Genomic DNA, 14,221 nt, shown 5'->3' with positions numbered 1-14,221 from the left:
GTTCTGTGTCTGGCTGGGGCAACACCGCCATGGGCGGCGAGGGTGAGAGGAGTAGAGGTCAAGCCAGACGCTACGCAGTCTTCACTGATACACACATGAACAAACGTTGGAATGATGAAACATCATAGCATTCAGACAGCATTGCAGTCCATAGCATAGGAATCAATAGCATTTTACTCTCAGGTTTGGAAGGGATATGTGCACACAAAGACTAGTTATTTCAAGACAAGGATTTGTTCGGGTACGATTTCCAGAGGTGAATCTGTTTTTAAGAGCCATTCTTCTTGTCTGTGGTCTGTGTCCAGTAAACCTTCCCACACGCCTGCAGTGTTTGGATGTGCCCATACTGGATGGGAAGTTGTGTGAGGAGTTCTACCCCGGCATGTGCGTAGGATACAAGGAAGGAGGAAGGGATGTGTGCCACGTAGGTCCCCTGCCACAGACACACACACTTCACCCTCAACTCTCGGACGTGGCGATCATTTGAAAATTCATTTCCTGCGTTGTGTCTCCCCAACGCTGTTGTGAACTCCTCCCATATCCTCACCCATCCCCCCCAACACACATGCACCTCCTCTTCTGTGGCCTCACCCTGGCTGACCCGCTGGTGTTTCTCTCTCCCACACGCAGGGGGATTCAGGCAGTCCTCTGGTGTGTCTCGGGGAGCTTCATGGCCTGGTGTCCTGGGGCCGGGCCTGTGCAGAGCCCGGGTCCCCTGGAGTCTACGTCAAGGTGTGCGAGTTCCTCACGAGTTCCTCACCTGGATCAAAGACAACATGGAGGCCAACCCATGATGCAGATAGATGGCTTCCTTTGGGGTTTCCTCCCTCCCTCCTTTCCCCTCCCCTCCCCTCCATCCCTCCCTTCCATTCCTCCCTCCCTCCTTCCCTTCATCTCTACCCCCACTCTTTCAGTCTTTCTGAAGCATTGTCTGCCATCTCATTCTCTCTCCTTTTGTAAAACACTGGATAAAAACCTCACCATTCCCCACAATGCATCTGTGTGTTGACTTAATTACAGAGCTGTTTCAAAATTATTTTAAGATTCATACCCTTAAATAGATATTCCACATACTGTACATGGTCAGAGGACCCAAAAGGTTTTAGTTAGACAGATTTTATTCCTCTTGGACAAACATAATATTCTTTATCTAGGTATGAAGTAAGGGCCCTGCCCCCACATTGTAGTCAGGCATGAGAAGTCAATTAGGTCAGTTGGTTTAAGTATGGGACAACAATGAGGTAGTATGTGTCCAAAGTCATCAGTATTCATAGAAAGCCAGCTTACAATTCCTATTAAAATATTCATCTTTACATAATTCCACACTTGAAAAACACATAATATTTTGCTTTGCAAATACGCAGATTCAACAATGTAAAGTACAGTATGTGTTTTAACTTGAGGGATATATCAGCAATGTAGTTACTGTGCAGCACAGGCTGTTAATGAGCAACAACAGTGATTAAGATGCGTTATGATGAACTGCTCCAATGGGCTGGCATCCTCATTCTACTTCTATCACTGATTCCCCACGAGGTCTGTTTGAGTTCTTCCCCAGGCTCAGCTGATGTTGGTATTCTCAACCTCCATCAGGATGACATGTTTCTCTCCATCTCTCTCTGCTCGTGGCCTTTCGTCCTGTGCTCAGCTGTCCTCGCACCCCTCTCGTTTAGCCTGCCTTTCTTCTTCTCTGGGTTAGAAGGCCCATTCCAGACTGCTCCGCCTGGAGGGAGGGAGAGAGGGAGAGAGGGAAGCAACGGAGAGGAGAGAAGCAGATTAAAGGGAGTTTTGGGGTCCCCTTTATGGTTAACACAAGGTGTCATGGTTAACACAAGGTGTCATGGTGGCTGAGCGGTGAGGGAGTCGGGCTAGTAATCTGAAGGTTGCCAGTTCGATTCCCGGCCGAGTCAAATGACGTTGTGTCCTTGGGCAAGGCACTTCACCCTACTTGCCTCGGGGGGAATGTCCCTGTACTTACTGTAAGTCGCTCTGGATAAGAGCGTCTGCTAAATGACTAAATGTAAATGTAATGTAAATGTCATGGAAACACAAGACGTGAAGAGATGAAAGGTCTGCAAACGCGACAGTAACGCAACCATCCATCTAGCTCTCCAAAGCTGCTATGCAAGCCAGCTCATTTCAGACTTTTTATACCTTTTAAGGAGTGAGTTATTTTTCCAAAACGGAAGCTAGCTAGTTTTAGTTAGCTTCCGTTACCTAGCAACCTAGCATAATACTCGTAGCAATGCTACTACCTGCTAGTGTTACTTGTTAGCCTCCTAATTGTAAATTTTGAAGCCATACTATAGCGTTTGTCATATAGTTTTTGTCTATCGGAAAATAGTCGGTTGGAATGTTCAGAATCACACGTGTGACGCTACTCCTTAACGGGTTAACAAAATAGAGAAAGGATTGAATGTAGCCACTTGCTCTTGTCTGGCCTCTCCTACTCACCGTCTCCACAGGTCGTGGACGAGGAGGGCAGCTGGGCTGGCAGTGAGATGGACTCCTCCACACTGGAGACAGGCAATGCTGACTTGTTAGATGAGGTGCGTGACCGAGGCTGTTGAACCCCCCAGGAATTTTCCTCCTCGCTGTTAGTGAGCTCCTCCCACTGGCATCTGAAGGGGAGGAGACAGGATGTGGATGAGCTGTCAATCAAGTTCAAGCAGGAAGTGTCTACAGTTTTCCCCTCAGATGTTTTTGTGCTTGAGAACATGTTTTTACTCAATTTACCAGGATAAATAACAATAATAAAAATAATAATAAATAAATAAACTAACAGTGTTGAGAACAAACCTTTCAAAAAATCTTTCAATAATTTGATTTAATTTAAAATTATTAAACACCTTTAGGCCACTGCCGACATGCAAGCAGCAAGTCTCCCTGAGTCTATCTTTACACAACTTTTTTTATATGAACTTTGTTGACCCTCATACCCTCTCTTACCTGATGGTGGCACTGTTGGGATGTGTCAGGTCTCTGCCGGTGAGGCCATGGCTGTGGGACTGTAGAAGACACACAGACATTTCGGAGGAAAACCAGAACCACTTCGACGTCATGTGACAGAATGTAAAATGTAAAAAAAAAACAGTTGTAGACCATGCGTGTAGACTTACAAAGCATGAGTGCATGTTTCGTGCATGTTTCTCAGGCGTGTCCGCCACATGGTGGCGTGACGCGAGGCGTGACGAGGGCCCGGGTGAGGACACACTCAGTTTGGGAGGCAGAGGAGGCGGAGAGAGGTTACAGACCGGGACCTGGTAGCCATCACTTGACACCTGGAAGAACGGGGGAGATCACGTTGTCTGGAGGGAGTGCACATTTCTGACAAGAGAGGGTGTCAGCCCAGGCAGGACAGGCCGATGCTGAGACTGCAGGCGAGGGGTCAGATAAGCACGCACTCTCACGTGGGCGTACCCTTTTCATGGCGGCTAGCTGTCTCATCACCAGCTCCACATCCTCGAGGTGATCTTCCTCCTCCTCCTCCTCCTCTTCCTCGACCCCTCCACTGGGCAGGTAGGGCTCGACCAAAATGGATTCCGTTCCTCTGATGTCACAGCGGCAGTATGGACAGGTGTGGCCATCGGACTTCTAAAACAGGAAGAGCCATTACATTTACATTACATGTAGTCATTAGCAGACACTCTTATCCAGAGCGACTTACAGTAAGTACAGGGACATTCCCCTGAGGCAAGTAGGGTGAAGTGCCTTGCCCAAGGACACAACGTCATGTGGCATGGCCGGGAATCGAACCAGCGACCTTCTGGTTACTAGCCCGATTCTCTAACCGCTCAGCCACCTGACACCCATTCGCACCCGCACGCACTCACGAGCAAACACTCATGTCCAAACCTGCTTAGTGCAAGAAATGTGCGCGGAAGAGCATGTGCGTGCTGTATGTGAGCAGTTTGCATAATAAGATCCTTTACAGTAAGTCAACTGATTTCATGTGGCTCAGACATAGTGAAGCATATCCAATTGTGTATCTGTATCCTCTCACATTGTTCGTCTCTCTATCTCTCTCTATCTCTCTCTCTTTCTACAAAGTAAGTGGAATTCTAAGATACATTAGAGTCGGCTGTCGGTAACCTTCTTTCTGTGTCCCTTGATCATAGAGAGTGTGTACTAAAGTGTGTCTTGATGTGTGTGTGTGTGTGTGTGACCTGGCTACCCAGTGGAAACTATAGCGGTGAGTGTCACAACGGTGAACTGTGACAGCCATGTGTGAGAAGGATGTATGGCTCAGCACACACAGGAAGTCTCAAGCCACATATTAGACGGTGCCCAGATCTGTCTTTAAGGGGAGGTACTACAGGTGAATAGAAAAAAAAAAATCCTGTTCTTCTATCAAAATGAAACTTTACCACATGGATATACCCAAAAATATAAGATATTTTTGTATTGTGACTTTTAGTTTACCCCCCAATAAAGTATGCAAATTACGTGTTTTCTCATAAAATATGCGCTAATTTGCATACAATGTAGAACACGGCAACTCCATCATAGATGAAGTCAGACCGTTTTGGTTTGTTTTAATGGGATCAATAACTAATTGTTTAGACTTGTTTAGAGGCTTTTGTCAAAATAATGTTTTTTCAGTTAATTATGTTGTAATGCACGTGACAAGTGCTAAAAAACTAAGTTTTCGCCTCTTTTTTGCATATAATACCACATAAAATGAAATTGACAAAATATATTTGAAAATCCCTCTGAACATGTCTAGATATTCAAAGTACAAAGCAGCATGTAAAATTGTGTGGCTTTACCTATTATGAGCCTAGAGTTGCCTAGCTTGACATGTGTGCTAGATGTCATTTTGAGAAAATCGCTGTTAAACATTTAGAAGTGTTAGAACGGGTTCTCTCTCGCTTTGTGTTCCTCCCCTCACTGCCATGACAACAAAGTAAATAGCAATATATGATTTGGCTAGCCATATGCTTGAGAGAATAAGCTTTCCAACAATATACAATTCCTTTAAGTTAATTCTTAACTTGCTGAGACAAATTACAACAAAAGATGGTAACAGACCATGATTTAAGGTTTTGTTTACTTGGCGAAGGGTGTATAAAATCATCATAAAAAAAAAAAATTAAAAGTGTTTTGGGCAATAATTGTGGCATGTTATGAAAGTTTACTGGTTATAGAACCAAAATATCAAAAAATATCCAAATTGACCACCTGAACTAAAATCTGGGTTTTTGCCTGTAGTACCTGGCCTTAAGCTCAACAACAATACAATGCTGCCTGGCAACACTCTTTCACTGCGCAGTGAAAAGATTTTCAAATCTCAGCAGCAACCACTCAAGTTCTACTGCAGGCCCAATACAGCAATAGAACTTCCAAAGCCACAGCACTTGAAAATCATAAGCGCTTTGGGTGTTCCAAACGAGAGTACCATTAACTCACAGTTGGGTGAGTTTGGGTGTGGCACAGTGTGAGTTTGATGGCAGTGTGCATCACAGGACTCAATGGGTGGGGGAATCTTGAAAACGTTGATACACGTTTGTTGTTGTGACTTATCCGGTTGGCGTACCTGCCAGCCTCTAAGGCAGGGTTGGCAGAGGAGGTGCCCGCACGGTTGGATGCGAGTGTCCTTGTCTCTCTCTGTGCAGATCTTGCACAGCTGGAACGTGCTCCCCATGTCACAGTAGATCTCATATTGTTCCTGAAGAGGAGAGAACGATGATGATGAGAGAGAGACAGACATTTACATGTAGTCATTTAGCAGACTCTCTTATCCAGAGCGACTTACAGTAAGTACAGGGACATTCCCCCCAAGGCAAGTAGGGTGAAGTGCCTTGCCCAAGGACACAACATTTTGCACGGCCAGGAATCGAACCGATAACCTTCTGACTTATAGCTCGATTTGCTAACCTCTCAGCCATCTGACCCCCAGACAGACAGACAGACAGACAGTCAGTCTAGACAGACAAACAGACACACAGACAAGCAGGATACTAATTGTGACAACGCATGCAGGTTGTAAGCCCGTAGAGGATCATACAACAACATTGATGGTTGATATGGTGAAAGTGTGGGCAACCACTTGTTTTCACCTCTGTAACTTTGACCCTGCTTCTCAGGAAAGGTTCGCACAGGATGGTGAGGTCTGGATTCACTTCCCTACCATCTGGGTAGAGGTAGCTGCGTCAAAACACACATTCTGCCGTTAGAACAGGAGTGGGGATGTGTGTGAGTGTTACGCTGTGTGTGTGTGTGTGTGTGCTGTCTCACCAGCCCTCTCTGAAGCCCTGGATGAGAGCCTGGTAGAGAGGGGTGTTCTCTGGGATGGTCTGTATGATGCCTCTGTTGTTGGTCACATGACCGATAGCCCACTGTCCCATGCGTGTACAGCTTAGACGGAAGATGTAGCTGGAGAAAAACACACACAGCTGCTCTACTTGGGAATGATCACATGATCTAAATAAGGACCGTATGGATCACCCACACACCAATGGTGTGGCAATGTTCCACTGTGTATCAGAAATACAGTACATCTCTTTGGGCTGTGGTCCAGTGGTCTGCGGTCTGCTCACCTTCCTGGACGATGCAGGTAGTGGCTCAGTCTGCCTTTGACCTGGTCGTAGGTGAGGAAGGCCATGTAGCCTGGGTGGGTCACGGCCAGCTGGTTCCAGTTTCTCAGCAGAGACCTCCAAGGCTTGGAGAAAGAGATGTTGATGGAAGATCCTTTTTTAATGAGCTTCGAGATTTAAAAAGTCTACAGCTTTGATTCCTTTATGAATGTCCAGATACAGTATGTCTTGATTTGAATAAGGAGAAACATACATTAATTTCAGTAAGGGTTCAGAGCTGATTGCAGCACAATTACAGCACCATGTGAACTAAACAGTAATACTTGACACCTTATTAACCATGGACTGAACACTTTGCCACCCTAAAAACTGATTTGTCCCAGTAGATTCTAGAGGTAAAAGGACATTTTTATTGAAATATCATGGGTCCCAGACTACATTGGGATTCAGTCTGTGAGACATCCTTAACCCATCTTAGATCTTATCTTGTGACTGATGTCCTGTTGTTCAGCGGGTCAGTAATAATAATAATAATGATAATGATAAAATCTTTATTTAACCAGGTAAGCTGATTGAGAACATATTCTCATTTGCAACGGCGACCTGGCCAAGACAAAGCGCAAATGTGCAAGACAACATATAGTTACACAAAAATACAAGGCACAAAATACAGATGTGTGAGAAAGACAAGCTAAAAAAAAAAAAAAAAAAATGCAGTCCAGGGCATTATACAATATATTAGTGTTTGACACAAACACACCTGGAACAGTCGCGTGAAGATGTCAAACTCAAACACAGAGACGTGGTCGTTGCAGGTGAGGTCCACGGTGGACTTCAGAGCCATGGCCTCCATCCCCTCCTCGAATGGGTGGACACCACGCAGCTGCTGTTTGAAGCTGCCCCACTGCACTATACACCTGAGAGAGAGAGAGAGAGAGAGAGAGAGAGAGAGAGAGAAGCAAGAAAGTTTGGGACTCACGTCAGAAGAGAGGAAAAACAACTGAAACCACGATGACACAGTGCATGTTGTTTGGACGTCTTGTTCCAGGCCAGCGGGTCAAGACCACCTTAGTACACCCTCAGTCCACCACTTACCCCACTTACACCGCCCCCTCTTACATACTTGTTTCCAAACGCTCGCCTCCAGAATTCTCCAGCCTCTGTCTTAGTCAGCCTGTAGGTGTTGCCTTGAAAACGGCCCCCGGGAAACAGGGCTCGGAGTTCCCAGAGCATGTGACTGAAGAGGAGGGACAGCTTGGTCAAGTTCCTCCTGGGGATATGGACACAGGACATGTCCACAGGAATTTATTGTAAGATCGTCAAAAAGTATTAACCTAAAAGTATGTGTCTTCTAGTTTGCGGTTTAAGAAAAAACACTGTTTGGCCAGAATAAAAGCACAAAAAGGCTGTTTCCATGAATGGAATAGAGATGCATTATGCACATTTTTCACACTTTCTTTTGCTTTCACGTACACACTGACGCCTACAGATTTTCTTCTATGAACAGGAAGTCAAGATGCTGTAAAGTATTGTGCTTCCTGCCTTGACGATTGGTGTGGTAGAATGTTCTACTAGCTTCTGACCAATTGAAGCAACAATGGTTAAAGATGTTCGTGTGTGTGCACGTTTTGTTCTGGCTGTGTAAGTGTGGTATTGTGTGGGCAGTGTCAGAAGATTAGAACCATTTGTACTGAACTGAACGAAAAACCTTTCCTCTACTCTGCCTATTTTATCTCCCACTATTATATCTCTTTACCGTGTCACTCGGGTGCAAAGTCCAAAAATACATTTCTACAGGCGACATTCTGCCCTATGTTGTCCACAGTTAAGATACCATGTTGTGCCACCAGCTTTCATGAACATTACTGAGAACTGAGGTGTGCTATTATGATCATTATTGTCAGCACAAACATACTGCAGTCTTCCAGCCTCCTGTTCTCCCACACAAGTTATCGCCTCACAAGTTAATCCCAAATAGGTGACGTGAAACTACTTTAATGTATCTACATGTATCTTATTTGTACAGGCAAACAAGAAAAATCACCACAATCAATCATCAAGCAGAGACTGGGCCAGATTTGAACAACAAGGCATTTGCCTTGTGGTGCACACTCTTACCCTGTTAGCCACCGGGGCACCCTATACCCTGTCCTATAAATTGTTTTTTGCTTTTATACAGTTTGAGTTAATAGGGATTTGTCTGGTTTCTAACTAAATCTTATTTATGTAGAAATCTTCAATCATAACCATTCATTGGAAGATTCATTGGATTGAGAGAATATTACTTTTGTTTAAACATAAACAAAATGTGAGGTCGTGAAACAACAGTTTCAGTCCTTGTTAGAGTGACTGTTCAATTCAAGTCAATTTATTTGCTTGCTAGTCCTGCTGTACTGCATTACTCTAGAAAACATTCCTGTGTCAGAATTGTTCTTAGCTGGTTATTCTTGGTTGAAACAATGCTGGTGGTTAACTGTGGTCACTTTTCTTACTTTTGTACAGTATATATTTTAGTTAACTTGTTACTATAACTAGTTACAAAGACGCAAATAACTGTTTCAAAAGAAAATGTCTTGTATCAGTTGTCTTTAAAACCCAACCAGTGATGACATTGATAATGCCATCTCACTCTGACTGACAAACCTCCCTCAATGTTCAGTTATCGGAGACCTTCGAAACTTGATGATGGGCTATACAAAATCACCAGTTTCTTTTTGTTGTTGTTGCTATTATGTTGACAATATGTAGCGTCTGTTTGTTATATAGAACACCTATCCTCCTCTGGTTACCCTCTTTTGTGTTTCGCAAGCTGGCTGCCGTTGCCTGATTTAGCATCAGAAAGCATCAGGTTTGGCCCATTTTCTGTTTTGCACATTAGTAGTCTTTACAGGACAGGCCTCTAGCTCTAAACAGAAAGACTTCTTTACCCTTCCTAAAACACCCACCTAAAGAACCATTACCCACAGATAACCTCACGTCTGTGACAAAACAAAATAACTCAACAATCGCCAAATTAACAAAGATTATGGAAACTAGGGGCTGTCAACATATCTTCTTTTGAGCTATACTGAAGATGAACTGCGATGATTGCTAGCTGGTCTAATTGTAGACTTACATTACTTGGTCTTACTTGTCTTTTTATGAATATGCACAGTGAATATACAATTCAGCCGGCTGGAATAATGTTCAAATGCGTAACTCATAAAACACTCTATTTTATATACATTGAACACAAAACTATTAAAGTTTAGTTTATTCAGCAAGGCTGAAAACAAGGAGGTCAGAGAGTGTGTTGGGACACAGCCCCTGTCGGTGTCATGGTAACTGGGCTGCATACCTGGGATGTGTCACCTCTCTGTGCCACCCCACCGATGGTTCATTTATCCAAAGAAATCTGCCTCCGCACAGGAATTCTTCAGAAACCCCCCCAAGAAAGTCAAGCATTTTCCAACAAACTCAAACTTTTTCAACAGTCATTTTTTGTTGCTGCAGTTTAACAAACAAGTACACCGTTGTGCTTTGGGAGAAATCAGAATTTTCCCCTCAAACAATTTTTGAAGGCTTGATCTAATATGATCCACGACACCGATTCGGCTTCAGCAACTTAATTCTAACGATGAGCGCCAACACTCCTCACCTGTAGTTGGAAGTCTCCACGAACATCTTATCCCGTCCTTCTTTAAAGAGCAGGATGGCTCGCTCTGTCTTATCCAGCAGTTGTCTGACGTGGACCCCGAGGTACTCCGTCTCATCCCCCCGTGACTCTTGCCCCCCTGTGGCCCCAGCCCCTACTGTCCCCCGGTAGGGCTCCCAAATCTGGGAGAGCAGCGTGGAAGTCTCGGAGACCAGCTCAGGAAGGTACGGCGGGCTGTTCCTCAAGGCCAGCCTGGGGTTGGTGCACAGCCCATTTAGTTTATCTAGCCTCTTCAGGGCCTTGTCCACAAGCCGGCGATCGCTGCTGGAGAGAGGCTGCGAAGACCCTGACCCGCTCCCTGCCGTCGCCATCGGCTATGCGAAGCTGTGCGGCCTGGTGGCAGTCCTGAAGACTAAGTTGAGAGGTTTCAGTCCGCCTCTCTGCTGATCTGTTCGTGTCTGTCCGTCTGCTGTCTTCCTGTGACAGTTGTATGAGGGAGGTGTCAAGTGAGAGTCTCTGTCTGTCTGTCTGGAGAAACGTGTTGGAGAAAATGTGTCCCCAGAGAGCGTTAATCCAGAGAGTAATCCCATAACATTTCGAAGTGTTTGTAGAACACAAAGCACACGGCTAAACCTAAGGGACAGAGAAAGTCATGCATCAGGAAGGCCTCAGACCCTCAGTGTTCCTCGGTCCAGTCACACCACGCAAATCCACCATGTCATTCAAATGGATTTGCAAAACATTTATAGGGAAGGTGTCAAAATGTTTTCAACAAAACAGCCTCCCCTCTCTCTATTTTCAAAGAATCTAGAGGAAGGAAGAGAGACAGAGTAAGGGAGGCAAGAGAAGGAGAGAAAAACAAACCACTCACTGTCACTGAACAATCATGATTCCCCTCTCTCACTCTACCCTCCATTCTATTCACCCTCTCCTACTCACCGCTTTATGCCTGCATGCCCAGGCCACTGTTGCGCAGCTTGCGTATAGTGTAACACTCTCCCTCGCATCTGTAACATTCAAATGTACCTCAGAATAGTCACTGAGGCGTGGGCTACGCGAGTCAGCTCTGCTCAGAGTTATAACACAGCAGAAACACAGCCGTCCTCTATTCTTGTCAATCCTGAAAGCCCCCCCTCTCTCTTACATGTTGTCTTCCTCTCTCTCTCTCTCTCTCTCTCTCTCTCTCTCTCTCTCTCTCTCTCTCTCTCTCTCTCTCTCTCTCTCTGTCTCTCTTTTATGAGTTTCCGGGGTTGTAGCCAGACAAACAGGTTTGTTTTCTTTGTGGTGTCAAGGCAGGGAAAGAGAGATAAAGGGCCTGCATGTATGTTTAAGAGCAGAGAGAGAGACTATGGGCAGAGAGTGAATGAAAAGGGAGGAGGAAGGATATATAGTAGAGACACATTTAGACCACTGAGTGACAGAACACATTTAGAGTCATTGCACTGTGGGAAAAAGGGCCATCTTCTCCACTCCTCTCTCTGTCCTTTGTTTTCAATGCTTCTCTTCTCCTCACCTTCACATTTTCCCACTCCCTTCCCCTCCTCATCCTCTTTATCTCTAGTCTTTATTAGCCCTTTCTCTTTTCCTCTCCTCTATCCTCTCTTCTAAGACAAACTCTTTTCAAACCTAGTTGTTTCCTTGTGTCCATGGTTTTCAACACCAGCCAAAATGTATATACTATATCAATTAACTCCCATTCCCACCTTACGTTTTTTCTTATTCAACGTTTAGCAACACAGGATAACGCTGCCCTTTAGAGTGAGATCCGAACAGTTACACTTCATGTGCTTCAACTGAAAGAGTCTCTTGTAAAGTCATGCTTTGGTTTGTGTGGTCTCAACTGCCCACCAGTGGTATACAAAGGAAAGTTGTATTCGTGTTGTTCCTTGTAATACAACTGTTCAACCACCGGATGGAGACTCTAACACACATTTGCTTTTCTCCCACTGCTCTGAAAGTAACTTTTCATTTAGCTGCATGTTTCTAATGATACCACTGAATGGTCGCATTGAACTCTGCCCCTACCTCTTTCCAAGGCACCTGTCACTAAGGAGATCACCCGTCTCCTCCCTGGCAATAAGACCAGCGTTCATCATAACTCACATTTCTAGCCCATTGTGACAAACTGAGAGTTTACCATTCAGTTATCTATGGCAACATATCATAGGCCATCTGAAAGGCCTGCAACATCATAACATACTTACTGAACTGTATGTGTGTGTGTGTGTGTGTTTGTTTTCTTTTCTGAGTATGTGTGGACTGTCCATGCAAATGGGGACGTCACCAAAGCCTTAGGAAGCATTTCAGACATGCATTTCAGAAATTTAGGAGGTTTGATTATGGCCAAAAAGAAAAGCAACAAATGAAACAATGTGTTTGTCTATAATTGCTGGAGATGTTCCACCAGCACTCTGACATGTTCAAACCATCACGCTCCTGCCCACAGCAGTTGCACAAGGTGTCAAGTCAAACCTGCAGGGTGTTTTAGGGACTTTAAACCCAAGCTTGTTTTTCCGTTGGCTACTCCACTACCACTGTTCAGAGGAAAGTCCCAAATTGACCCAAGTAACTAAACACAGGGGGTGGTCTAGGGGTGGAGGGGAATGAGATGGAAGCTGGGGTGGGCGGGGGAGGGGGAGCAGCGGGGGGGGGGGGGGGGTTGGGGGTCTTTCCCATTGGTTAAGAGCAGGTGGGGCAAGTCTGTTATAAGGTTAGACAAGAGACCGTACTGAGTGACATGGACACTGAAAACCTGCGTTTGCAAAAAAATAAATGGATAAAATAACCAAATAATTTGTAGAAAATCACATGGAAAGTCTGATAATTGTGTTCAGTGCAGTTCAGAGCATAAACTGTATTTAGGATAACATTGTACAGGCCTATCCTATAATGTTTGAAGCTGCATGATGTAAAAGTGAACGTGTGTTCAAAATATTTCAAACTGCTATATTAATTGACGACTGAAGTGCTGTGTCTCGGATACTTTGTATATAAAAAGCAGTTTGAGTGTTCGTAAGAACCTAAAGAGTTAATTCGGGGAAAGCCCTACTTCACTTCCTAATTTGTATGAATGAGAGAGCGAGAGCGAGAGCGAGAGAGAGAGAGAGAGAGAGAGAGAGAGAGAGAGAGATGAGAGGAGAGAGAGAGAGAGAGAGAGAGAGAGAGAGAGGGGGGGGGGGTTGAGATTAAAAGGACTGCTTGATAGGCTAGGCTACAATAAAACAGGAGCATTTAACTGCTGACACTGCTCGTGCGGTCACCCATTTTAGCTAGGCTATAACATCAGCAGGTGTTGAAGGAATAATTGTGCAAAAGTGTGTCTTGTGTAATTTAGTGCCTAGGGCCCTTTCGATTTAATGTTGGCTAGTCTTCAACATTTCTTGATAGACAATTATTATGACATTTGGGGTCAGTAGGCTAGGAATCAGGAATATCAGGATTATAAATCATGAAACTGAATTCCTCGTTCAAATATTTTGCGTTGGACAGTAGGCTGTATGACATGGGGCTTGTAGGTGAATTCTATCGTAGGCTCTTTCCTATTGCAGCTGAAATTCACCTGTCCATTTGAGTGTTCATGCCGGTGGTCATGACAATGGACGCTAACAAGGTGCCGACAGTGCCGCTGGATTTGCGCACTACGACGCGGCATCGCAGAGGCGTGGAGGACAGGACACAGAACATAAAAGATTGCAACGGGAACAGTCGTGTCTCTACCGAGGCGTCGTTGGAGGCGCAAACTTCTCGACTCACGGCATCGGTGAACAATCGGGACTGTAGAGCAACCATTTCAGCGTCACCGGAATATCCTAACGGTTCTCAGGTAGTGATACCACTTACGGACATGGGGAAGCCGACTTTCTTGGAGCTTTTCGAACACGCGCCTATGTCACAGGGTCCTTCGCCAAAGTCTCCGAGTTCCCCAAAATATACAGTGTCCTCCGGAGAGACTGGTGCAGCACACAGACGGAATATTGAGAAGTCCCCCTCGAATCTTCCCTTCAGGAAGCGTCCGTTTCCTGCACGAGACGTCCCGGGACAATCGCATTCT

At 45.0% G+C, this 14,221-nt stretch overlaps 2 protein-coding genes across 3 annotated transcripts; one reads left to right on the top strand and one right to left on the bottom strand.

The window, feature by feature from the left end:
- The first annotated feature begins 6 nt into the window (after positions 1 to 6).
- LOC134015964 (trypsin-like) lies at positions 7 to 995 on the top strand. Its single transcript, XM_062455439.1, is given in 4 exon segments — positions 7 to 42; positions 306 to 424; positions 631 to 747; positions 750 to 995. Coding segments are annotated over 4 exon segments (294 nt in total). The 5' UTR covers positions 7 to 29; the 3' UTR covers positions 795 to 995.
- A 111-nt stretch (positions 996 to 1,106) lies between these two features.
- Positions 1,107 to 11,333, bottom strand: cblc (Cbl proto-oncogene C, E3 ubiquitin protein ligase). Of its 2 annotated transcripts, none has more exons than XM_062455440.1 (13): positions 11,110 to 11,333; positions 10,174 to 10,803; positions 7,660 to 7,806; positions 7,297 to 7,453; positions 6,540 to 6,661; positions 6,238 to 6,375; positions 6,060 to 6,147; positions 5,537 to 5,668; positions 3,421 to 3,594; positions 3,120 to 3,281; positions 2,950 to 3,050; positions 2,455 to 2,621; positions 1,107 to 1,723 (listed from the first exon to the last, which is right to left on the bottom strand). In XM_062455440.1, exons 2-13 carry the CDS (start codon positions 10,539 to 10,541, stop codon positions 1,590 to 1,592), a joined length of 1,890 nt encoding a protein of 629 aa, XP_062311424.1. In that variant the 5' UTR covers positions 10,542 to 10,803; positions 11,110 to 11,333; the 3' UTR covers positions 1,107 to 1,589. The 2 variants fall into 2 exon arrangements, with proteins under 2 accessions (XP_062311424.1, XP_062311425.1); XM_062455441.1 differs by having other exon boundaries at positions 2,950 to 3,008.
- Between the last annotated feature and the right edge of the window lie 2,888 nt (positions 11,334 to 14,221).

Source organism: Osmerus eperlanus, unplaced genomic scaffold (assembly GCF_963692335.1).
Source record: "Osmerus eperlanus unplaced genomic scaffold, fOsmEpe2.1 SCAFFOLD_755, whole genome shotgun sequence".
NCBI lineage: Eukaryota > Metazoa > Chordata > Actinopteri > Osmeriformes > Osmeridae > Osmerus > Osmerus eperlanus.
Note: the sequence above shows the minus strand (reverse complement) of the source record. Positions and strands in the feature narration are given on the sequence as shown.